This window comes from Jaculus jaculus, chromosome 1 (assembly GCF_020740685.1).
Source record: "Jaculus jaculus isolate mJacJac1 chromosome 1, mJacJac1.mat.Y.cur, whole genome shotgun sequence".
Lineage (NCBI taxonomy): Eukaryota > Metazoa > Chordata > Mammalia > Rodentia > Dipodidae > Jaculus > Jaculus jaculus.
The window spans coordinates 131,534,279-131,560,636 of NC_059102.1; the positions used below are offsets into that span (position 1 = coordinate 131,534,279).

At 48.8% G+C, this 26,358-nt stretch overlaps 1 protein-coding gene across 3 annotated transcripts; it reads right to left on the reverse strand.

Moving 5' to 3' along the window:
* Positions 1–25,236, reverse strand: Ptgs1 (prostaglandin-endoperoxide synthase 1). Of its 3 annotated transcripts, XM_004662770.2 has the most exons (11): positions 25,163–25,236; positions 24,969–25,058; positions 16,850–16,966; positions 16,415–16,555; positions 16,089–16,232; positions 12,515–12,696; positions 12,337–12,420; positions 9,543–9,789; positions 7,038–7,324; positions 2,504–2,651; positions 1–1,125 (listed from the first exon to the last, which is right to left on the reverse strand). In XM_004662770.2, exons 1-11 carry the CDS (start codon positions 25,182–25,184, stop codon positions 770–772), a joined length of 1,818 nt encoding a protein of 605 aa, XP_004662827.2. In that variant the 5' UTR covers positions 25,185–25,236; the 3' UTR covers positions 1–769. The 3 variants fall into 3 exon arrangements, with proteins under 3 accessions (XP_004662827.2, XP_045012039.1, XP_045012027.1); XM_045156104.1 differs by lacking the exon at positions 12,337–12,420; XM_045156092.1 differs by lacking the exons at positions 24,969–25,058; positions 25,163–25,236 and adding an exon at positions 19,171–19,281.
* Positions 25,237–26,358: the final 1,122 nt, after the last annotated feature.

Sequence of the window (26,358 nt, forward strand, 5' to 3'; positions counted from 1 at the left end):
TGACTTTGGAAAGAGGATTTTATTAGCTTCATGAGAAACAGCTGCCAAAAGTCAAGACCTGGGTGTGGAAAGAGCTCTAGTGACTTCCAAGTAATGTTGTGGAAGATCCCACCATCTCTCTACATCCTTAGACCCAGGGTAAAAGTAGGGATCCCAAGAAGACTCCACTTCTTTGTCCCCCATAGTGCAGGCACAGATTCAGGCAGTGTGGTCTTGTTGGACTGGGTTTTTCTGCTCTGTATCCATCATACTGAGCAGGAAAATGAATCAAATCAAATAAAATAATTCTAGACCTTCAGGTCAGGACTGAGCTAGCCTCTGTTCTAGATCCTCAATATTCTGAATTATCAATCAGAATGCCAACATTCTGGAGGGTCCCTCAGATTCTATAAGGAAAAACAAGAACATCCTAACTGTTAAGAATATTTTTGCTAGGAGCTCTATATCCTAAAATGCCAACATTCCAAACCAACCAGAAATCTGATGTTCTATGTTTCCAGCCAAGAGCCATGTTCTGGAAGGTCAGATGAGAACCATTCCTAACATTCTGAAGAGTTAACAAAGAATTCAACATTCTAGAATGGCAAAAAAAAAAAAAATCACAATGTTCCAGAGAAGGGTGAGACCCAAAGTTCTAAGTGTCAACTCCAACCCTGACAACGTCACATGAGAAAACCAGTATCAAAGATTATCAACCTTGGGCCATAGCATTCTAGAAGGACAAGCACAAAGTTCCTCCCTCCAGAATGCTGCCCGGACTTCTGCCTACTCAGAGCTCTGTGGAGGGTCGTGCTACATCAGGCCTGTTGTCCTGGCTGGAATCCGGTACATGGAAGGAGACGTAGGGACAGGTCTTGGTGTTAAGACAGACCAGTTTCTTCAGCGTGGCTGTGTTGACGACGTTAAAGCCCGTCTCACCACCAAATGTACTTGGCCTCCAGTACTCTGGAGAACAGATGGGATTTCCTAGGAGACCCTTGAGGGAGAAGGGCGCCCCGATCTCTATCATACTCTCCCCAAAGATGGAGTTGGGCTGGCACTTTTCAAGAAGCAGCCCTGGGTAGAACTCCAAAGCGTCGATGTCTCCATATAACTCTTCCAACTCAGCTGCCATTTCCGTCTCTCCTATAAAGGGCAAAGTTACAGTCAGAGCCATGGTCTCATTACAGTCAATCAGGAGGAGGGGGGACTTTCTAGATCCAGATGTTTCAAGGTATAATAAAGACTACAGAAGAAAGATCTGGGCAACTGTGTCAAGGTCCTAAAATTGGGCCTTCCTGACACTGGAGGAAGGGGTCAGGAAGGAAAGCAGAAATGCAACTTCTACCTAGACTGAGTCTAGGGAAAGAGTGTGCCACTGAAAAGTGAGTTCAGGGGTTCAGATCTGACCCCAAACAGCCTGTGACCCCAAGCCATTTATCCCACCTCTTGAATTAATTCCCTGGCCATCACAACACACAGAACGCTGTCTATGCTATGTTGCTTCCCTCATGGGCAGATTCCAGGCCCTCTCTTGGTCCAAACCCATTTATTATCCTAGTACCCAAGGATATATATGCCCAAAGACATTCTGTAATAGTCTCCTCTCTCCCCTTATGAACTATTTGCCATAGGATATTGCAGAGTGACAAAAATTATCATTCCAAGATTATGGGGACTAGTCCACAAGGATATGCTCCACCACGTGACACCCATGTGGTCACAGATAATGACCAGGGAGAGGCAGACATGGAATTTCCGTACTCATGTCCTCAAATCCATCACCCATAGGGTACTGTGCAGACTGTTAATTCTGTTGTTATAGGACGATGACATGGCTGCCTGACATCTGGAGATCTTGAGAACAAGTGTGTGTGCTGATGCTGTGCACATGTGTGTACAGATCCTTGATCACCACACAGACCTACTGAAGCACAATTTCTAGAAGTATGAGATTTGGGGGGTATTTTGTTGGTTTTGTTTTGATTTGTTAATGGAATTAAAGTCAATGTCTCAAGCATGTTACCAGTGAGCAACATACCCAATCAGATTTGGTATTTTAATCAGCTTTTTAGTGACTTGTATGCATCTGGCCTACAAATGAGTGCTTAGGAACCAATAGATAGAATAAAACCCAACATCGTGAGCATGGAGACAAGATTCTACCCAGTTTAATGTCAGCCTCCCAGAGCTAACCAACACCTCTAATACAAGCCCTTACTCCAGCTGCATCTGTGACTGTCCTCCTGAATGACACCTACTTTCAGAATTCTTTGTCCTTCTACTCCTCTTGTCCCAAGGCTCTCCTCTCTCTCTTCTCTGCCTGGAAAGATCCTATATATCCCTCAAATGCAGTGAAAGATTACCTTCTCTTCCTAACTGGGTTACTTACCACACTCATCTTACAATACCCACAGTCACAGTGCTGGCTAGGCAAACTGTCCCATTTGTCTCCTTGCTATCTTCCTAACTTTACTGGACATCCCTCAGGGGCAGAGACTATGGCCATGAGGCATCTGCTCACCTGTGAGTTCCTGAAAAGAGGTGTAGGGCTTCATGCCAAATCTCTTGCGATATTCATTGAAGGGCTGCAGCCGCATCTCTCGAGACTCCCTGATGACATCCACAGCCACATGCAGCACGTGGTGATCGATGTTCCTACCCCCACCAATCTGACAAGAGATAAGCACAGATATTGGCCTGAAAATCAAATCAGACTGGCCCAGAGTCTGTGTTACATCCTAGAGGAAGGACTTCAGACCATGAGTCCTTTCTGAGATGAGACCGAGAAAGTGGTAAGTGACCAGCAGCCATGATACTGGGGTATGTCTTTAAATCTGCCATGTAATTCTTTTCTTAGAAGCCCTCAGAGTCTCAGCTTCCTCAATGTTAAAGTGTGCAGTAGGTCAAGAGGTCCTCTCTAGTGGCTCAACAGCTACACTGCTCCCCAGTCCTTTGAGTCACACCAACATGTGGTGGCGTTTTTAGTGAAGAAGTGGGGAGGGAAGTAACCTGGTGGGATAAAGAAGGGGTCGGGGCTGGGAGATAGCTCAGCAGGTCAGAACACTTGCTTTGTGAGCATAAAGACATGAAAGAGCCTGATTCTCCCTGGGTTCAATTCCCTAGCACCATGTAAGCAGCTGGACATATCCATGCATACCTATAACCCCAGTCCTGTGAGGAGAAGAGACAGAAGAATCAGTGAGGCTCACTGGTGAAGCAGTCTGACTGAAACACGCACATGAACGATAAGGCAATAAAGAACCTCATGTTCTCCTCTAGCATGTGCACACAGGGCACACACTTATGCGTATGTGTGTGTGTACATGCTCTCTCTCTCTCTATTTCACACACACACACACAGAGAGAAGGAGAAAATTACTCCAGAAAATATCCCAATTTGTAACACTTAAGGAACATTGGTCTAAAGAAAGCTCTACTTCTTTTGACAAAATAATAATGCTCAGAGAGATCCGTTTTGCTAGAACAAATATAATTTGGACAGAATGAAAAAGATAGTTGAGTGAAATCACTGCTTGAAGCCAAGCAAACTTACTCTAGCAGGTAGAAGCTAGTTCCAACCCCAGATCCACGAGGTGCAAGGTGTGGGTTGAATTGTGTCCCTCTAAGAGGTTCATTGCATTGCTAACCTGCAGCACCTGCAAATATGACCTGATTTGCCTCCCACTTGTTGATGGTTTAGTTTTCCAACTGTCCACCATCAATTATGACCCAATAATAGTTAACAAAAAAATCCAGAAATAAGCAATCTGTAGGTTTGAAATCAAATGCTATTTGGAGTAGCATAATGAAATATAATCTCACTGAATCCCACTCATGATAGGACTCACCCTGAGAGGGAGTACAGTTAGGGTGACTAGACCCCCTGAAAGTAAAAAAGGCGGGAAAGCCTATACTTGCTAGAAATCAAAGATGATCTGAATTGCTAGCTATAGTTTCAACCATTCACTAGTGGTCTTGGAAGGTGGATAAGGGAGAGTACTACTATAGTTTCCCCAGATGGATTGAGGTTAGATAAAGTTATACTTGATTAGGGTAGGCCCTAAGCCACCAAGTGGTGCCCTTTTTACATGAGACTAGAGACACAGGGAAAGTGCCACATGGCATGATGTTGCAGGCAAAGAACTGAGTAACCCAGCTACAAGTCAAGGAGTGCCAGCCACCAGAAGGAACTTAGAAAAAGGCATGGGACAGATCCTCTCGAAAGCCCTGAGAGAGAACATGGCTATGCTGATACCTGGATTTCAGACTTCTGGCCTCCAGAGCAGTGAAAGAGGTCCTGTGGTCTTAAGTCATTCAATGTGTGCTACTTTATGATAGCCACCCTAGCAAACAAACACAGGGACCTCAGGAAGATACTGCAGCTAAATTTGCATTTCCTCATATGCAAAGATGAGGACGGCAAAAGCATCTACCTGATACAGTTGTGGAAAAATAAATGAGATAAAGAATGCAAAGCAGTTGTCACAGTGCATGTCACATGGTAACTCCCCAGAGGGTAGCCATGAATGATGGTTATCAAAGAAAGCCCAATTCTGTTCCTTCTGAGTTCTGTTTTTTAACATCCTGACAGTTAAAACATTTCTGTTGCCAGTTTCAACACCCAGACTTTCCAAAGCATCATTATCTTTTATATATATATATATATATATATATATATATATATATATATATATATATATATATATATATAAAATTTTGGGGGGGGTAGGCAGTTTTCAAGGTAAGGTTTCACTTTAGTCCAGGCTGACCTAGAATTTACTATGTAGTCTCAGGGTAGTCTCAAACTCACAGTGATTCTCTTACCTCTGCCTTCTAAGTGATGGGATTAAAGGCATACGCCACCATGCCTGGCATTTTATTTATTTTCAAGTAGAGAGAGTTAGAGAGAGGAGAAACAGACAGACAAAAATGGGTGCACCAGGGCCTCCTGCCACCACAAACAAACTCCAGGTACATATGACACTTTGTTCATATGGCTTTATGTGGGTACTAGGGAATTGAACACAGATGGTTAGGTTTTGCAGGCAAGTGCCTTAAGTGCTGAGCAATCTCTCCAGCCCCACAGTCATTCTTAAAAGTGCTTACATAGGGCTAGGGGAGCTGGCTCAGTTAGTGAAAGTGCTTGTCACACAAGGAAAAGCACCAGAGTTCAGACCCCCAAAACCCACTAAAATGCCAAGCATGAGGGTGCATGCCTATAATCCCAGTGGCATGATGGGTAGAAAGATCAGTCAAATTGGTGAGCTATGGGTTCAGTGAGAGACTCTTACAACAGAAAAGGTAGAGAGCAATTAAAGAAGACACCCGACATTGGCCTGGCCTCCACACACTCATGCTGATTCACCCCCACACACGTGCATCTACACACACACACACACACACACACACACACACACACACACACACACACAAATGTCCATAGAGCTCCACACAAAGTCTGCTGTCTGTTCACGTCTGTGTCCCCACAAAGAGCAGAGGTCATAAACCAGCCATATATGCTGAGAGCAGTTTGAGATAATTCCAGTCAAATTCTCAGAAGGAAACGTAAACCCATGCAGCGCCACAGCTTCATGACAAGACTCGGGGATGAGGACTAACGAGAAGCAGAGGGCAGAGGATGAGAGGTCCAGCTGGGATGAAGGAATGGGAGCTGCCCACTCCGGAGAAGGAGAGTTTTCAGAGATAGTCAGCAAGGAATTTCAGGAAAACAGCACATATTTTATTGGCCACTGCCACTAAGACAGAGGGTATAAAGTGAGTGGCTTCAACAACAGAACCTTGGTTCTTTGGTTTATAGGTTAGGGTGTCCAGTGTTAGTTCCTTCTGAGTGAGCCCTGTCTCCTTGACTTCTCGATGGCTGGCTGCCTTTTCTTCTGTGTCTACATTGGTCTTCCTTCTCGGTGAGTCTGTGTCTTCATCTCCTCATCTTAATAGGACTAGGGTCCACCCTAATTTCCTATTTGTCCTTAATGGACTTTTTAGAGATATCTCCAAATGTAGTTATATTCTGAGACATCGGCTATTAGGATTGTAGCACATTAATTTGGGGAATGACACAATTCAGCCCATAACAATTATAACTCAAAAATTGTTTTGTGTAGGCACTTGCGTGTATATTACCATACCCTAAGGTCTTCCTGTCCCTCAAGTACCATGCCCTGTGACCCTAAGCTTTCTCCCATGTTGTTCTCTCTATCTGAAATTACCCGCCACCAACAGTGCATCTCTCCATGGGAAATGCCTGCTCACCCTTCCCATTTCTGTCCAGCTCTCTCTCCCTTACCCCTAACCCAACTGACTCAACTCTAGGTCACAGTTTCCAAAGCCCTGTGGCTTTCTGTACTATGACCCTCAGCATGCTCTTAGAATTCTAAGAACACCAGAAAAGCACTTGTTGTGGTCCCTCACACATGGCAAGTGTTCAAATGATGTTAGCTGCTGTATGACTTCTGTGGTATCAGTGCCAAAGGGGCAAGAAGTGAAGGACCACCTCAGTCTTTCTCACCACCATATCCCCCGCATCTGTAGTGATGCCTGTGTTATACTTGGAATCTGAAATGTTTCCTTGCTTCCCAAATGGCAGCCCTATTTTGGGAGGCTGTAGAACCTTTAAGAGGTGAAGCCTAGCTGAAGGAAGTGGGTCACTACAGGAAGCCTTGGAAGTTGATAGCTTAGCTCCTGATTCCAGTTCCACTGCTTCCTGGTCCACTGTGAGGTGAATAGCCTTAGCCCATGTTCCTGCCACCACACATAGAGCCATTCCACCTTGCCTTGGACTGAAACCCCTCTACACTGTGAGCCAAAATAAATCCTCTCCTCCCCCTTAAATTTGTTTTGTCAGGTATTTAGTAACAAATAAGTAACTAATACAGCCTGATATTATCATGTGAACAAAATAATTTATGGACTGATGCCTATAGCCACTCTATAGAAGTGACACTATACTTACTCTACCGATGAAGAAACTTGGGTTTGGGCTAGGTCTATTGGATCCTAGAGCCCACCATGCTGATCCCCACTCTCTGAAGGCATACCTGTCCAGCTCTCTGGTGAGAGAAGGCATCCACCAAGGCCTCAACACCATAGTCCACCAGCATGGAGGTGTTGAACAAGAACTGCTCATAGCTGTACTCATGTGTGCCCACTTTGAAGCTGTCAGGCATGAGCGGGTGCCAGTGGTAGAGCTGGTTGAACTCTATGGCGATACGGTTGCGGTACTGAAACTGGGCTCTGAATAGCAGTTCCGGATCAAACTTGAGCTGCAGGAAGTAGCCACTCAAATGTTGCACATACTCCTCGATGACAATCTTGATGGTCTCGCCTGTGGAAGGTGGAGACAGAAGTGGTGTCAGCAGAGCACAGTGACGTAGACATCCGGTGTGGGAAGCAGGCTGGTTCATGAAAAGTGCTTGCTTTCTGTCTCCTCGATGTTGCTGGTATTCATTTGACTTGGCCACTTCCACTTTGCCTCCTTGCAATGGGATGTGAAAACAACTGCCCCCAGATAGGAGCACTGCTGCTCCAAAGGGAAGCCCTAGACCCAGCTAAGCAGGACAGGCAAGGGAGCCATTCAAGATCTGTTCTCACAACTCTGTAATGGCCTCCCTTCCAGAGTTCATTAAAAGAGGCTGAAGGATCTGGGACAGCAAGGCACAAGCCTATAATCCCAGCACCTGGAAGGCCGAGGCAGGAGAATCACAAGTTTGAAGCCAGACTGGGCTACAATGCAAGACCTTGTCTCAAAAAAAAAATGTTTAGAGAGCACTGAACAGATGGCTCAGCAGGTAAGAGCACTTGCTATGCAAGCATGAGGACCTGAGTTCGATCCCCAGCACCCACATAAAAAGCCAAGCACAGCTGTGCATGCCTGTAACTCCAGCACTGAAAGGGATGGAGAAAGAGGGATCAGTGGGGCTCCTAGGTCAGCCAGGCTAACCGAAAACTAGAGCCCCAGGTACAGTAAGAGACTGGGTCTCAGGGAAATAAGACAGAAGGGTGACAGAGGAGGACACCTGACATCTTCCTCTGCACACATGCACATGCACACGGGGCACACACACACCACACACAAAATAAAAGGTTGCAGAAAGATAGAAGAGCAAGGAACTTAGTGAGGGCTGTTGTTACACCGAACCTTCTGCGAGTGCAGGGCCTTCAAAGAGTCTACGTGACCACAAGGACAGCAGGTGGGCCGAGCCCCTAAACACCTTTTCCAGTGTGTAAGCACTGGAGCCTACGCCAAGTCACTCAGTCTCTGAGGCTCACATTCCTGATCTGTAAACTGTGTTTACATTAACAACCATATTGAGCTCAAATACTAAAGTACAGGTCTCATGAGTGATCTATTCCCCACCCTGACGTACTTGCACAAAGCAAAAGACCAAGTGGAGGCTGGCAACCCCTTCCCGCTCAGGAAAACCTCCCTTCCCTCAGTGAGGTGAAAGTAGCATGAACCCTGACTTAATTCTAATCTCCTGTTGAGTGGCCCTGGAAAATTCACTGACCTCTCTGAATGTTATTTTTTAATATTTTATTTTTATTTATTGATTAATTTGACAGAGAAAGAGGGAGAGACAGGGAGAGAATGGACAGGGCACATTAGGGCCTCAAGCCAGTACAAATGAACTCCAGACTCATGTGCAGGCTAACGTGGGTCCCGGGGAATCGAACCTGGGTCCTTTGGCTTTGCAGGCAAATGCCTTCACCACTAAGCCATCCCTCCAGCCCTCTTGTTTTTTTCTTTTTAATCTTAGCTTTCACGAGGATAACCGCACCAGGTTCATAAGACTGCAGAGTAAGATGCAGTGCTGGACAGGCATCACCTAGAAGGTCTGACTTTGGCCATGGCTTCTTCACCAGCCAGTGTGCTGGGTGGCTTCCAGCCACAGACATACACTTCTCTGGTCAACATCTGTGCAGTACAGCCTTCAGAAGCAGCCCCTCTTTCTTCTCCAGGCTATTCTTACCCCAGAGCCTGGCTCTTCTGGGCTCCAGTGACTCTGACACCGTAATTGGGACGAGCTATGTCCAGTGGTGCCGGGAGGTGGTGACTCACACAGAACATGGTCTGGGCAGAGGTGTCAGGGTCCAAGCTCCCAGGCAGGAAGCCATCTGACATTTTAAATTGTACACCCGCCCCCGTAGGGGACACAAAAATATCCTATCCCTGAGTCACCTGGAAGCTACCAAAACTCCACACAGGCAGAGCCGGGAAAATGGGAGCATTCCTGAGGACCCAACAAGCTGGGGGTCAACACTGAAGTACTGGGGACATCAGGGTGCACGTGGGTGCAACACGCCAGGGAAACTGAGACTTCAGGTGACCAGTTAAATGTACTGAGACCCCCAGGCTTCCCTATTCTGAAGTCCTACTATGTGCTGGGCACCTTCCCAAGCAAATCCTTCCACTGTCCATTTTCGCCCTGGAGTAGATTCTGAGTCTGAAGCTGAGGCCTGAAGGGGTCTGTCTGAGATCTCAACTGTAAGCACAGTAGCCAGGGTCCTAGCCCGCCTCCCCGCTTCTGGGGACGGCCCCTCACCTATGAGGATGAGGCGGGTGGTCTGGAAGAGCTGCTCGTCGTCCCAGGTGGGATGCTCCGCCTTCAGCAGGTCGCACACCCGGTTGTGCTCCCGCAGCCAGATGGTGGCGTACAGCACCAGCCCCGGAAGCAGCCCAAACACCTCCTGGCCCACAGCCATCTGGTTACGCGGCGGGACGCCCGGCGGGTAGCGCATCAACACCTGAGCCTCTTCCACCGAGGGCGGATACACCTCTCCGTTCAGCACCTGTGGGGATGGGGCGCCTGGCAACTCGGGGACCCGAGAGAACCCGTAGCTCACTCCCACCGTCCCCCTGCTTCTGTTCTGCCGAAGGCCCTAGTCCTGAGATTCCCCCACCTCCTCGAGGTCTCTACAGTCACTCCCCTCCCTCCACCTCTGTCACTGCTGTCCTGGCCCATCCCACCCTCGCACCTTCCCCAAGCGCTCCACGCCTACTTTTGCCTAGTGCAATCCTAAAAAAAAAAAAAACTCAAATCTATCAAACACTAGCTTGAAACCCTTTCAAGTCCCCTCTGGGCTCTTGGCAGACGTCAGTCTTTGGCCCCTGCAAAGAGCTCCCCGCCCTCGTCTGGAAATCATTCTAACTCCATCCCTAACTAGGGTTAGCCAGGCCTGCCGCTCTTACCCAAGTCACCCCAGCTGCTTCTCACCCCTAAAATTCGCCCTCTCTAAGTCCTCCATCTCAAGAGCCTCGCCCCTTCTGGCTTCCCTAACTCTTTTTTTTTTTTTCCTTTCCTTTCCTTTCTTTCTTTCTTTCTTTTTTTTTTTTTTTTCTTTGTTTTGTTTTGTTTTAATTTGTGAGAAGAGACACGGGGAGAGAACGCTTGCCTGGTACTCCAGCCCCTGCAAATGAACTCCATATGCATTCCCCACTTTGTGCATCCGGTTTTAGGTGGGTACGGGGGAAACTGAACCCGAGCCAACAGACTTTGCAAGCCAGCGCCTTTATGGGCTGAGCCATCTCCCCAGCCACCCTCGTTTTGAAGTTATTTTTATTTATTTACAAGAGAGGCACAGCGTGCATGGATGCATAAGGGCCTCCTGCCACTGCAAACAAACTCCAAACATATGTGCCACTTTGTGCATCTGGCTTTATGTGAGTACTGGGGAATTGAACCCAGGCCATCAGGCTTTGCAAGCAAGTGCCTTTAACCACTAAGTCACCGCCCCAGCCCCCTCCCCATTTTCCATGAAACTCTCCACAACCTTCCTGGGGAAGCTGATGGGGACTCCAGCCAGTCTACTGACACCCACAGCTTCTGCTTGGTGGCAGTTCTCACCGCAGTAACTAGCTCTCTGGTAGTTTCTTTATCTGTTCGTTAAATATACACTGATTAACTAGATGGCTAATACTTAGTCCTTAAAAATAAAACAGTGACCTTTCTTTCAGCTTCATTTGCTTAGATTTGCACAATCCAATATGGTAGCCACTAGCCACATGTGGTCATTGAGCACTAGAAATTTCACTGTGTGAAGAACTCAATTTAATTTATTTTGATCTTACTTGACCTAACTTGATTTTTTTCTCTTTACATTTTTGGCTTGCGTGTTTAGTATGTGTGGCGTGTGTCGTATGTGATGCACAGTATATGCATGTGCATGGATACTTCAGTTACTAGAAAACCTTTAAGGCTACTTAGAATAACTTTGGCATGTGAGTCTACCTATTCAGTTATAAATTCTATGAAATCTAAATACAGATTAGCTATCTCCAATGAAAATTTAGCATCTGAATTATACATGCATCAGATTTCAAAGATTTTGTATGAAAAAAATATGAGACCTTTTTGTTTGTTGTGTGTCAGGGGACAGCATGTGCGTGCAAGCACATGTGGTGTGTCTATGTGTGTGCTCATGAGTGTGTGGAGGCTGCACGGCTATCTAGGGTATTATCCTCCAGAAGAACACCATGAACCTCTTTTTGTGACAGGGTCTGTCATTGGCCTAAAGTTCACCAACTGGACTAGACTGACTGGCCAGTACCTCCACCTCCTCAGCATCAGGATTACTAGTGCACACTGCCATGCCCTGCATTTTTACATGGGCACTTGGGATTGAACTCAGAACTACATGCTGTGTGGCAATGTGTTACCCACTGAACAATATTCTTAGGCTACAATATCTTATTAATAATTTGTATTGATTACATGTTGAAATAATAATGTCCTGGATGTACTGAATTAAGGATATTATTAAAAATCCACCTCACCTATTTCTTTTTTTAATATTGTGTTTATTTATTTCAGAGTGTGTGTTTGAGTATGGGTGTGCCCAGGCCTCTTGCCACCACAAAGGAACTCCAGATGCATGCGCCACTCTGTGAAAGTGGCTTTACATAGGTGCTGGGCAATCAGACTCTGACTGTCAGGCTTTGCAAGCAATCACCTTTAACTGCTGAGGCATCTCTCCAGCTGCATACCTTTTTTCATTTTGCCTTTGTTTAGTGTGGCCATTAGAAAGTTTGAACTATGTATGTGGCTCACATTATATTTCTGTTCAACAGCACTGGCTTAGAAAAGAACCTTCATGGACCTCACACCTATGGCCGCTGTTGGGCTATATAGTCCCTTGAGGGCAGAGCCCATAACTATGATGGTCACTCTCCATCACTTGTACAAACACATCATGTTGCCCAATCCAAACTGTAGAGTAACTATTTACTCTTTCTTCCTGGCTACATCTCCATTCCTGTGGCTGTCCCATTCCTGCACTCCAGCCATCTTTCCTGGAGAGACTATCGGTGGCCCTTCCCAACGCCCTACCCAGCACTACCTGATACTTGAGTTTCCCATCCTTAAAAAGGCGCAGGTGATACTGACGATCCAGATTATCTCCATAAATGTGGCCCAGATCTACCTGAGGACAGACAGAGGTCCACTCAGATTATCCGAGTTCTGCCCCTACTGGTGATGGCCTGCAGGCCAGTCCTGAGCTCCTCATAGGTACTCACCCCATGGCCCAGGGCCTTGGTGAAGCCAGGACCCATCTTTCCAGAAGTTTTGAAGAACTGGTGGGTGAAGTGTTGTGCAAAGAAGGCAAACATGAGGTTGGTGCCCTGCGGGGCAGGGATGAACTTCCTCCTGAGCAGTAATCGGTCAGCCAGGATCTGGGCATCTGGCAGCTGCTTTTTCCCTGTGGGAAAGAGCAGTCACTGCCTGTGTCTTCCTTCCCTGGGGTCCCTTGGACTCTGAGAAGTCCCCAAACTGGCCCAAGCAGAAAGCCCATCACATCCTCCTCAGGACCACCATGTACCCCTACACACGTTAGCCTGTGTGCCTTCTCTACCAAAAGATATAAAAGTATCTACCATGGAAATGGTATGATATTTGCAATTTGCTTCAAATTTCTCTACTAAGAGCCAGGCATGGTGGTGCATTCCTATAATCCCAGCATTTTGGAGACTGAGGCAGGAAAATCTCTAATTCAACGCCAACTTGGGCTATATAAAGAGACTCTGTCTCAAAAAAAAAAAAAATTAAATAGTGAAAACTGTTCACCATTCAAGCCTTAGTACCTGAGTATGAACCCCAGACCCCATGTAAAAAGCCAGAAGCCATAGGGGCTTCTGTAATCCCAGACCACTGATAGCAAAATGGGACACCAGATAGGATGATTTCCTGGAAGTGCATGGAAAATGCAGCGAAGAACATGAATAGCAGAGTGAGATACAGAGAGACACCTTGCTTCAAATGAGGTGGCAAGGCAAGGACTGACCCAAAAGTTGTCGCTGACCTCACACATACCATGGCGCATGCATGCCCACACTCATACACACATAAATTAATTTTTCTAATTTTAAAATAGATCCTAGTATTTTGAAGGTTTTTGTTTTAAATATTTTTATTTATTTATGAGGAGATAAGAGAATATAGGTACACCCTCTTGCCATTGCATCTGGTTTTGCATGGGAATTGAACCTGAGGCAGAATGCTTTGTAAGCAAATGCCTTTAACCACTCAGCCATTTCCCCATCCATAAGATACATTTTAAAATAAAATAACAAAATAAAAAAGGAAAAGAAAAAAAAAGTAAAATGAGATAAAGTAGGATGGTAAACTGTGTGTGAATGTTGAAATTGGAATGAGACTATATGGTTCATTATCCATTATCCTCATTCTTCTCAACTTTTATGTATACTTGCAATTTTTCCATAATGAAAAAAAAAGGGCTGGAGAGATGGCTTAGCAATTAAGGCACTTTGCCTGCAAAGCCAAAGGACCCGGGTTCGATACCCTATGATCCACATGAGCCAGATGCACAAGGTGGCACATATGTCTGGAATTTGTTTGCAGTGGCTAAAGGCCCTGGCACACCCATTCTCTCATATTCTCTCTCTGTCTCTCTGATAAATAAATAGAACTAAAATAAAATAATTAAAAATTTTAATATAAATTCCATGGCCCTGGAGAAAAATAGCCTTATTTTCAAGTGGCAATGACATTTTCTTTTATGTTGTTTATTAGAGAAAGAGGCACATAGAAAAAGAGAGAGAATGGGCATGTCAGGGCCTCCAGCCACTGCAAATGAACTGCAGACACATGTGCCACCTTGTACAACTGGCTTATGTAGGTACTGGGGAATCAAACCTGGGCCCTTTGGCTTTACAGGCAAGTGCCTTAACCATTAAGCCATTTCTCCAGCCCACAATGCCATTTTCTATGTGAACAGAAATAAGTCATCTCAGGTCTAGGAACCTCAGTTTCTTCATCTGTAAAATAGGACAATGTTACCTATTTCATGCAGTAGGTCAGAGGTTTGTGTGACATGATGGGAATGTGACAGAGAACTGGTAAATCTTTTCAACCAAGAGAATTAGCAATCCTGCAAGCCAGATAGTAAATATTGCAGGTGTCACAGACCTGTAAGCCCCTGCCACATCCGTTTAGTGTTGCTTTCATAGCAGAAAGGCAGTCATAGGCAACAAATATACAAATGAATGTGACTATGTTCCAGGAAAACCTTATTTACAAAACCAAGGAGTGGGCTCTTGTGCAGTAATGCCTATTTTAAATAAGGACAATATTTCTACATCTGGGGTAGAGGAGACAGATCAGCAGGTAAGAGCATTTACTGCACAAGAGCCTGATTCTTCACCCTGAGTTCAATTCCCAGAACCCCCCACAAACAGCTTGCTGTAGGTACACATGGCTGTAACCGCAGTCCTGAGGGGAGCAGAGACTGGAAAATTGCTAGGGCTCACTAGTCAGCCAGTCTGAGTCTCTGCCTCAAGGAAACACATGGATGAGAGATAGAAGAGGACACTGGATGTTCTCCTCTGGCCTGTGCACACATGCACATGGGGAACATGCATCTGCACAGACAGGAGCATACACCACATGCATGTGCCACACCATATATTCTACGAAAATATAGGAGCAATAGGATTTTCTGTGTTTGGGTAAGAGGATCCCTTCGCCATGCCTCCTGTGAGACCCAGTGTTGAGGATTCAAGGTCAGTAGAAACTCTTTAAATTGAACTGGCCAGATGGACACCTCTGGCAGGAAGTAACATCAAGCACCTTGGGAGAAAGCAGAGGGTGGCCTGTACCCCACTATCTGGAGTCATCACTCACTGACGTTGGACCAACTGTTGGTTCTACAGTTTTGGAAAGACCCAGATAATGTGGTGGAGTTGAGCATGCTTTGAGAAGAGTAACAACCATGTAAGTGAAAACTTCAGTGGAGACCCAAGCATGGACCTCAAAACACGTGCAAGCTTGGGAACCTGCAAAACCACAGCCATGGAGTGGTACAGGATGGATGTTCAACAGCGACACCACGAGGCGGAAACTGAAACAGTAGCAGTGTCCTCTCCTGTCCTCTCTGAATCGATGGTGATCATCCCCCCCCACCCACCAAACCAAGTTTCTGGACAGTATGGGGTGGGGTGGGGAGAAGGCCTTAGCAGGAATGCCCCTTCCACTAAGACCAAGTGGGTCTTGGGATGACAGAAAAAAAAAAATGTGACCTTCCATGTACCTACCAGGTGAAGGGTAGCAAGCTACTTACATAAGTAAAAAACAAACTCAGAGTTAGCACCCAATACACATTCCTTCTCTCCTGATTTCACCTTGCAAATCGCTCCCATCCAGCAGCATCTCCAACAGTAGACGACGTTCAAGCGAACAGGTACCAGGGAAACAGGATGGAAAGGCTAGTTGATCTCTGACTACCCATTCCTTCTTCCTCCTATCTTTTTTTGTTTTGTTTTTGTTTTTGAACAGGGTCTCCCAGTGTGACCCAGCCTGACGTCTAACTTGAGATCACCCTGCCTCGGCCTTGGTACTAGAATTACAGTCATGTAGCACCGTGCCCAGCTCTGCCTTTGACTTTCTCCGAGACCTCAGACAAGATCCTTTGCTGCTTCTTCTGTCCTCATCCCTGGTTCTGGACATGAAATCTGTCTTGACTTGGTTCACCCGTCGGTAAAATGGATCAACACTTGCTCTTCTGCTTGTTTTTGCCTAAAGAAGAGAACTGAGCACCTCCTGTGACCCCTGGAAGCGCCTCCCCCTACTCCTTACCTTTGGTCCCCATAGGTGTAGGGCAGCCTTGGGGCACAGAGGGCAGAACGCGAGTGTAGTAGCTCACGTTGGAGAAGGACTCCCAGCTGATGTAGTCATGTGCTAAGTTGTAGGTGGGAGGGCTGGGGATGCGGTTGGATCGCACTGCCGAGCAAAAATAACAGTGACAAGGTTTTTCCCGCTCCTCTTGCACCTCCCTTTCCCGTCCCCTCCTGGGTCAGAGCTTGTTTTATCTGGCGTCACAGAGTCTCCCCATCGCCTGCGTTTATTAAATACCAAGATCTGGCAGGATTTCTTGCTCCCCACATGCCCTGCCCCACACCCACCTGTGAGTACCAGGCGCATAAGCATCTCTCGGATGAAGGTGGCATTCACAAATTCCCAGAACCAGCGCCCGTGGGTGAGCAGGAAATGGACGAACGTGGGGCTGGGCCGCAGAGAATTCCGCAGCCAGGTCCAGAGCTCGGCTGCAGGGATGGTGGGAGCCGCTCAGTCTGGCAGCAGGGCCAGAGCTAGCTAGGGTGGGAAGGGCCCCCAGAGAGCACCTCGGGAGGGGTGGCCAGGATCTCAAGAGAGGGCAGAGGACAGGGAACATGGCAAAGACACGTGGATCAGAAGCAGGAGTTCACGTGGGAGCCTGGGCAGGGTCAGTGCCTTCCGATAAAGAAGGAGAGGGGGTCATGGGTAGAGAGATCAGGAAATGGAGCCTAGAGGAAGAGGCAGGGGAGCAGGAGAGGAAAGCGGCTAGAAACTGGGCTCACGGATGGTACAGTTGGGGCCCGAGTAGCCCGTGCGAGTGCAGTCACACTGGTAGCGGTCGAGGCCGAAGCGGACACAGACACCCTGGTTCTGACACGGGTAGTAACAACAGGGGTTGACTGTAGGGGGGAGAAACAGGCATCAGAGACACCCCCACACCCCTGGAGCAGCCTCCTGATCCCAGCCAGCCTCTGACATTGAAGAGGGGACCAAGAGGCAGCTCTTCTTAAATGAGGGGGGGTAGGGGGAACCCCTCTTGGTCCTTTAGAGTTCCCCTAAGGGCCACCCTCACTTCCACAACCACAGGCATAAAACCCTCTGGCATTCCCCATGCCCTGCCCTGGATCTTGAGCCTAGCCCACACCGGGCCCCTAGGGGAAGTCACCCCTCCCTCCCCGCTGCCACCAAAGAGGGCAGAGGAAGAGTCCAGGCTCCAAACTGTGACGCTGAGGCTAGGAACTCCGTGATAAGACACTGAACTTCTGAGCGCTCACTTCCTGCCTCATGAGGGCCCAGTGGCAAGGGCGAGGCTTGTGGGGTTCAGAAAGGGGACTGGATGCCAGGCATGGTGGACAATGACGGTAAGTTCAAGGCCACCCTGAGACCACATAGTTAATTCAAGCTCAGCCTGGACCAGAGTAAGAACTTACCTCAAAAACCAAAAAAATAAAAATAAAAGGGGAGGACTGGATGGGGGAGGTTTTCTACCAGATGAACTCCTGAATGCTAAGCACCTGGGTACTAGGAACGTGGAATCTGTTACCATCCCTCCATTTCTGCAGAAGGAAGGAAATAGTAGGTACAAATGGGGAAACTGAGACCAGAAAAATGGGAACCAGACTGGTCACCAGACAGTGGTCAGGCCAGATGGATTGTCCATCCTTTCACTCCCCACCCCCCAACCTTACAAGCTCAACAATCAATTCCAGGAAAGAAGTTTTCCAGAACCCTGTGGAAAGACTGTGGATGGCAGCAAGAAAGAGGCGGACTCCAAAGTCTCAGCTACCCTCAGAGGCCCAGACTTGACTAAAGTCTGGATGGGATCTGAACCCTAAAGTCCTGAGGAAAGTTATGGAACAAGGGAACAGAAGTATGGCTGGAAAAAATATCCCAAAATGGTCCATGGGTTCTGCATTGTGCCCTCCTGTCTCCTTCAGTTCCCTCCACAAGGAAGTCCCTCTCTTTGTCTAACCCCAATCCCTCTTACCTGGTACCACCCTTTATTCAATCTGCATGGCATCAGTGACTTTTTAGTAGCAAAGTCAGACACTCAACTCATTCAAATCCAGCCCCTCTTTCACACCCTGCTTAGTGAGGAAACTGAGGCTCAGGGAGAAGTAGAAAGTTGGCCAAGGACACAGAGCAGAGCCAGGCAAATCTTGGATCCTGGAATAAGGTTTCTTTCCTGGCCTTCCATAGAAAATGCCAGAATCCCTTCTATAAGTATATGCCTTTTTACTGAGCTCAGAGCCAACTAAATCTGTATTCTCTATGGGACTGATGATCAAGGGTCAGCCTGGGATGAACCAGTCAATCCTCACAGGAAGGAGATCCGGATCTCCAGCCTGTGACCTCACTTCACAGCAGAAGCCCCACCCCTGACACACACACACACACACACATGCATGCATAAGCACGCACACACATGCATACGCACGCACACAAGCAGTCCCCTCCACAGAGGCCCCCATAGCCACCATTACCACCACACCCAAGCAAAAATCTCAAGAATTATGCAAATAGTTTTGCTTAAGAACTAGGGATTCCTGACAGCCCCACAGTGACATCTATGTGGCCTGGGCAGGAGGCGTAGGAGGGCGGGGTGAGAGGAAGAAGGCTGGACAAAAGGTCTTATCAGGCTGCCACAGGCAGACCTGGCAGGCAGAACCCAGGGAAGGGGCCTGGCAGGACCTCATTCCTCTTCCCCCATAGCCACAGATCCAGAGAGACCAAGGAGGCTAAGGGTCTGGCCTCCAGTTGGCCAGGATTCCAGCCACCCTCCCTGCCCCCTCCTCCCCCAAAACTGGGTCTCTGATCATTAGTCACTCCTACCCCATTGAGCTCAGCTCCCAACCCTGGCGAAAGGCTCCCTTGTACCAACAGCACAGTCCTGCTACTTAGTGGGCATAAGAGGAATGCCCAAGCTTTCTCAGGCCTCCAGTCCCCCAGCACTACCTCACCATGGGTTCCCCCCCCACCAAGAGGTTGCCATGGCCTCTCCTTCAATCCCAAAGACCTTCCCCCAACTTCCTTATGTGTCTCTTCCTAACCCTCCTGACTCTCACCATTATTCCCCAAGATGCCCTCCCTCCTGCTACCTCACCTTCACCCTGGGAGAAGGCCACACCTTCCCCTGTGTTCATCTCCCCACACAGACTGGGCCCACAGTCTGGTCTCTGTCCAAGTCCTAGGGAGACCCAGGCACTAAGGCAACCATGTGGTCGACACAGCTTAACACATGTCTGTGGAATTAATAAGCTGATGTGAGGAGACTGGCCACTCCCTGCTTGGCTATCAGATGCCTTCATTTGGCCAGCCTCCCTCAGAGACTAGTCAGTCACAAGGCCTCCTGCTGTAGCCTGGAGTTCTCCCTCTGGCTGGTCAGGAGCTACAAGCTGGACTCTAGTGGCTGTCCATACCACACCCTACCCCTACCCAAAGAGGCTGCTCCCTCGTTCCCTCCCAACCAGACTTCATCCAGCTACCCCTCCCCTGTGCTCTTCCAATAAACACCAGCTGTCCCAAGGCAGGAAAAATCCTGGGTGAGGACAGCAGCCATCCCAGGAGCCCCAGGATGTCAGGATGGGCATAAAGGAGACTGGGCGCTACTCGCCGATGGCTATGATGACCAGGCTGGGAGAGCTGGGGCTGTTGCTGACCAAGTCTGTGACCTTGCATTCCCACTACTCAGTTGTCTCCATAACAACTGGAGGGTGGGCCAGCTTCCCATTAAGCCATGAGGAACTCAGGCTCAGAAGAGGCAAGGAGAGTTACTGAACCCCACAGCTTCAATGTGGCAGAAGCAACACTTGAGCCTCATTCCATACCTCTATCTTCCCCCCCTTCTAGAGATATCCCTATTCAGCCATGATTGTATAGTGGTTGGTACTCTGCATGTGTGAGATATCCCAGCCTGGATTTGGGGGAAGGATCAGAAAAGAATCACTTTGATTCCCACCCACCCCCCCAAACATACACAACATGATGCTTCATGGTGGTGTCTGCAAACTAAACTTTGAAACTCTTGAGTGAATGAAACTAAGACCTTGAGATGACCATCTCCGGCTACAGCCAGACCTCCAGGAGCTATTCATCCAGAAAGGCTTCCCTTCAGTCTAACTTCAATCCAGCGTGCTTTCATGCTAACCCAGCTCTGCTCAGCAGACAATAGCCCTCTACTGAGACATCCTGTTTTCCTTGATGAAATAAGGAGCCATCTGGAAAGGGACTGGGAGGTATGGGCACTAGGTCTAATTGATTTTGAATGGTCCATACCCTACACAAGCCAAGCACCAAGTAGGAACTCAAAAGAGATGACTTCAAAAATGACTTTCGAGCTGGAGAGGTGGTTTAGTGGCTAAGGTGCTTGCCTGCAAAGGCTGATGACCCTGGTTTGATTCCCCAGTACCCACATAAACCTAGATGCACAAGGTGGCACACAGGTCTGGAGTTCATTTGCAATGGCTGGAGGTCCTGGTGCACACATTCTCTCTGTCTCACTTCTTTGCATCTGTCTCTCTGCTTGCAAATAAATAAATAAAAATATTTTTTTAAATGACTCTTCTCTGCCAGGTGTAGTGGTGCACACCTTTAATCCTAGCACTCAGGAGGCAGAGGTAGGAGGACCACAATGAGTTCAAGGCCAGCCTGAGACTGCATAGTGAATTCCAGGTCAACCTGGGCTAGAGTGAGACCCTATCTCAGGAAAAAAAAAAAAAAAAAGAAAGAAAGAAAACCACTCATGCTGGAGAGATGGCTCAGCAGCAGTGAAGGCACTTGCTTGCAAAGTCTAACAATTTGGGTTCAGTTCCCCAGATCCCACGTAAAGCCAGTTGCACAAAGTGGCACATGCATCTGCAGTTTGCTTGCAGTGGCTGGAGGCCCTGGCGTGCCTATTCTTTCCCTCTCTCTCTCTCTCTCTCTCTCTCTTTCTCTCTCTCTCTCTCTCTCTGTCTTTCTCTCCTTTCAAATAAATAAATAAAGATATTTTAAAAAATAACTCTCCGGGGCTGGAGAGATGGCTTAGCGGTTAAGCGCTTGCCTGTGAAGCCTAAGGACCCCGGTTCGAGGCTCGGTTCCCCAGGTCCCACGTTAGCCAGACGCACAAGGGGGCGCACGCGTCTGGAGTTCGTTTGCAGTGGCTGGAAGCCCTGGCGCGCCCATTCTCTCTCTTTCCCTCTACCTGTCTTTCTCTCTGTGTCTGTCGCTTTCAAATAAATAAAAAATAATTAAAAAAAATTAAAAAAATAACTCTCGGGCTTAGCGGTTAAATGCTTGCCTGTGAAGCCTAAGGACCCCGGTTTGAGGCTCGGTTCCCCAGGTCCCACGTTACCCAGATGCACAAGGGGGCGCACGCGTCTGGAGTTCGTTTGCAGAGGCTGGAAGCCCTGGCGCGCCCATTCTCTCTCTCTCCCTCTATCTGTCCTTCTCTCTGTGTCTGTCACTCTCAAAAAAAAAAAAAAAAACTCTCACTGGCTACATCCTGGAGCAAGTCCCTTCTATACCCTTGTAACCTTGCTTTCCTGTCCATCACTCTGAGAGGGTGCAGGGGTGGCTCAACAGAGGCTTCTATATTTCATCCTGTTCCTTTCTCCCTCCTCTAGAGGAAGCAGCTATCTTCCCGTTGTTACTATCAGTGAGACCCTCCTGCTGTCAACAGACAACTCTACAACTTGCTCTTACCCAGTGCTTGAGGTCAGCTGATCAACGCCTACACTGCCTGCTAAAGGCCAACAGGCCTGCATTCCCACAGATGACCACTTTCAAAAACTACCTGGGCCAGGCATGGTGGCACACGCCTTTAATCCCAGCACCCGGGAGGCAGAAGTAGGAGGATCACCCAGAATTTGAGGTCACCCTGAGACTACATAGTAAATTCCACATCAGCCTGACCCTACCTCAAATAAATAAATAAATAAATAACTATAGTTCCAAAACCTCTGCATGAATTTGGGCAAGAAGTCCTCTGACCCAAAACTTGGGAGTTTGGACTCCAAGCTGAGCATGACAGGGAACAGGTTCAGCTGGGAACACCACGCCCTTCAGGGTGAGGAGGCGGCAAGCAGAAGAGAAGAGAAGATGCTGCAACAAATCTCCTAAGAATAATATTTAGAGAAGTTCCAGGGCCCGGCAGCCAGAGGCCTGAGAAGCTTCGACAGCCTGCAGGCGACTGCATTCCAGGAGCCTCCATAGCAGCCCACACGCTGGCATGGCTGGGGAGGAAGCCCCCTTCCCACTCACCCACCCAGCTGAGGCTGGATAGGAGACAGTGGCACATGCTCAATTGCAACCAACACGCTGGGGTTAGCTGACCTCAGGCTTTCCCATCTGGCATGCAACTCTCCTCACCAGGTCATGCCCTTGTCCTAGCTAGGGAGGGGACGCTGAACCAAACTCAGGGGAGGGAGGAGATGCACTCAGCAACAAAGAACAGCCCTGCACCCCAAGCTGGACCCCATCTCCTGCTCCAAGGGAGGCAGAAACCATCCACCAAGCTGTCTTTGGGTCTCCTATGAATCTGCTGGGAGGCAAAACAGTCTTTGGCATTCAGGTAGCTGCCCAGGCTATCTGGGCCTCGGTTTCCTCACAGACATAGAATAATAAGGCAGCTCAAACCTTCTGCCCTGCACTAACCTATCCTCTGTCCTTTTTATTTATTTATTTTTTTGAGGTAAGTTCTCACTGTAGCCCAGGCTGACCTGGAATTCACTATGTAGTCTCAGGCTGGCCTTGAACTCATAACAATCCTCCTATCTCTGTCTCCCCGGTGCTGGGATCAAAGGCGTGCACCACCATGCCCAGCCTCTGCCCTTTTCTTAACCTTTTTCAGGAGCCCCAGACTGGCTTCTCAGCTCCAGTCTCAATTCTCAATCCCAAATCATCATCATCCATCCATCCTCATTCTCTTGCTCCCAGTGGCACGAGACCCATGCCCGAGACCCTCTGGCCCTGCACGCACAGGCTCTGTTCTCCACTACCCGCCACTTGCTTCCTGGGATCTCAGAGACCAACCTCTCATTGTTTAGAACCTCTCAGCTCAAGGCTACTGCTTCCTATGAGAAAGACCCTCATTGCTCCAAAGGAAAGCCAGTGTTTCCTCCTCTTGCCACATCCTTCAAGGTTAGGTTAAAATGCTGCCACCTCCAAGAACCCTCCATGATTCCTCACGTAGGAGGCACCTCACTTCCTGAGCTCTACACACCCCTGTGCTTCCCTTACTCTCAGCCATGCCTTTCAATTCCCTTATATGACCAGCTAGTTTGCATTTCTCTCCACCGTCAGAGTCCTCCAGGCTCTGAATCTCCAAGCTGCAGCAAAAGACTGGCATAAAACAAACTCTTAGAATGGAAAAAAAAAAATCCACTTTAGTCCATGTACTACAAAAGCCAACAGGAAAGACAAAATGACCAAGACCATGACTTACTGTGCAGCTCCTGTCACCAAGCATACCCTGTCTCTCTGGATAAGGAGGGCCAAATCCAGGAGCTAAAGGGGATAAACTTGAACACTGTGGATGGCTGAACTGAGCCTTGCCTTCCAAGCAGAACTCCATGCCCTCACTACAGGATTCAGCGGCAAGGAAGATAGGTGGGGCAGACTAGGTGTATTCAGAGGCCTGGGTGGAGTTGAATGGGGCCTCAGAGGAGAAACTGGGCTCATCTTGGGACTGACAAGGTAGGTCACTGAGGCTGCATGGTCGGCCTTGGCTCAGCCACCCACTCACACTGCATAGTCTCAGACAGGTGGGCTTAGGCCTCTCAGAGCCTCAAAGTCTCCCTCTAAGAAATGGGTCTAACACATCTCCATGTGGTGAACACCAAAGAAGTAGGTGCCTGCAGCGGACCTTGGTAAACTGTAATGTGAAGACCATGTAAGTGTTCCTCCTCTTCTCCCTACAGAGCAGTTTTTGCTGTTTGCAAAGTCTTTCCTAAGGTATCCCCATCCATGCTAGGACTTCCCCAAATACCTGTCACTCAAAGCCTCTCCTCCAAGAAACCTGTGCTGATAAGTAATTAATGCTTCTCTCTTCTTCGAGCCCCTCTCTCCGTGTTTCTGGGCCCTGTTTTCACAAATAGGAAATGGGGGCTCAGAGAAGCCTGGCCCACACAGTGCCCAGGCTGTGCATGCAGAAAGAGAGAAAGAGAAGCTGGGGGATATGAATTCATTCCTTCCTGGAACCTGGTAAGGCATGGGGGAGGGAGGGTGAAAGTGCAGGGGACCCTGCTTTCCCCATCAAGCTGGGTGATGGAACCTGAGGGAGCTCACGGCCCCTTGCCAGTATGGGGTAAGGAAAACTTTGCAGAGTTCCTGGAGTCATGGAGTCCTGCGTTCAAATCCTGAGCCTACGTGCACATGGGGTCTACTGAGCCTGTTTCCTCTTCTGCTCTAGGGAGGCCTCACAAGTGAGGGTTAAACCCTGGGAAAGTAAACGTGTTTCCACGTCCCTTCCCAGAATGGCCAGCGCCCCTGGGTCTCCACCTGCGGGAGCCTTCTTCACCAGGGACGGGAGTCAGAAAGGGAGAGGCTAGAGACAGCGAACTCGCTGGCCAGCCCTGGTGCCTGCTGTTTCCTTCCAAAGAAGCCCCCACAGGAAATCGCTGCGTTCTTGGAGTTAGAGGCTGTGCCTAGCTTGGGGCCCAGAACAGGTGAGAGAGCAAGAGCTGTACTTGCTCCCCCTGCTGGCTCCGGATCCCAGTCAATTGTCCCAACCCCTAGCCAAGACCACAACCCCGGGGATCTCCAAAGAGCCCCCATCCCCTCCCATCAACAGCCTCAGCACCCCACTTCCAGGCACTACGGGCAGAAACGGGAAGCCAGGTCCACTGGAGGGGACAGGAGGGCGTTAGACCAGGGCAGGGCGTAGGACCTGGGGTCCCAGTGGGTACCAAAGGGGCCGCCTACCCGGGATGGGCGTCCCGGGATCTGCAGGCAGGACCGAGGGCTGCAAGAGCAGGGACAGGAGCAACGGGAACCGGAGCGAGACACCCCTTCCTGCAGAGAGAGAGGGGAGGCTGAGCTTGTCGTTCAAGACTCCTCCTGGGGGGGGCACCAACATTCCGGGGGAAGGGGCGCAGGGTCACTGAGCCCGGACTCACGGCTCATGGCGCGGGGCGGCATGGAAGCTGGACGCGATCGGCCTGCTCCAGGGGTGCGACTCCAGCACTGGCCCCGAGCTGGCCAGCCCGACCCCTCCCACTCATGCCACGGCTCCACCTCCTCCCCGCCCTCCAGCTGTCACCTCGCCGCCGCCTGCTTACTTCCTCTAGTCCAGCGGCAGCCAAGACGTTTCTTTAATTATTGCATGATGGCTGCTAAGGCTGTTTTTCACGCTAGACCCTTGAGGCACTTGACCTTTTAAAATGCAGCGGTGCCAGAAATGAGTCCATTTAGAAGATAGGAAGACTGAGGCTCACAGAGGCTGTGCAAAGCTGGGGACCCCCAGGACTTGGGGACCACAGAACTGAGGCTGGAAGAGTCTGATCTGACACACAGCCTGCAGATTCAGGGGAGAAAGGAGGCCAGGCCTGTGCTTGTGCTTCTGCGTGTGAAACTCCCTACTCCTCAGGTAAACCAACAGGGGGAGCTGACTTCCCTGTGGCCTAGACTCTGACCACTGAACCATTCTGTTACCATTCTGTCCCCTGTGAACTATGAAGACCCAGGGTTCAAACCCAGACTCCACAGCTTGCCATCTGGGTCACCTTGGACAAGATACTTGTTTAGTTTCTTTGGTCCCCAGTATCAATGACCTGGGTAAATCTACAAAAACCATTCCGGGCTCTTGTAAGATTCAAGGAGGCAGAGCACTCAAATCTCACCTGTAGTAGATACTCGGTCATGGAGAGACTTTTTTTTCCCCCCAAAGATCTCCTAACTCACATTCCAAGGCTGACTAGGCCCCATGTTACAGCTGGATGGCCACCTGCCAAATTTATAGGATCCAGGCAACTGGCTCCTCTTGTTCCCATCTGGGGAAACTGAGGTTAGAAGGAGCAAGAGAAAGAACAAAGGTCACACAGTTTCTTGGTCCTCTTACTCACTGGCTGTCTCCCTCAGTTTCCCCAACATACCCAGCTACCTTGTGCCCCACACTCACATGGGAAGGCCTGGCAGAAGGGCCCATAGATCCTGTGTTGGCTCCCAGGCATTTCTGGGTACACAGAGGAAACTGTGCCAGGTGGGAAAGGCAGATCTGCCCAGGTGCCTCTCTTGCCTTCACTCCCGAGCTGCCATGCTCCTCTGGGACAGAAGCCAGCTCTTTTAGGGAGACAAAGCAAGCTAGGGCAGACCA

Bases quoted from the DNA above. Each gene is read 5' to 3' on its own strand.
- Ptgs1 (XM_004662770.2), bottom strand. From the start codon at position 25,184: ATGCCGCCCCGCGCCATGAGCC. The intron at 25,059-25,162 runs GTGAGTCCGGGC...CTCTCTCTGCAG, and splicing joins GCCGCCCCGCGCCATGAGCC to GAAGGGGTGTCTCGCTCCGG. The intron at 1,126-2,503 runs GTGAGCAGATGC...TGCCCTTTATAG, and splicing joins CTCTTTTCAGGAACTCACAG to GAGAGACGGAAATGGCAGCT.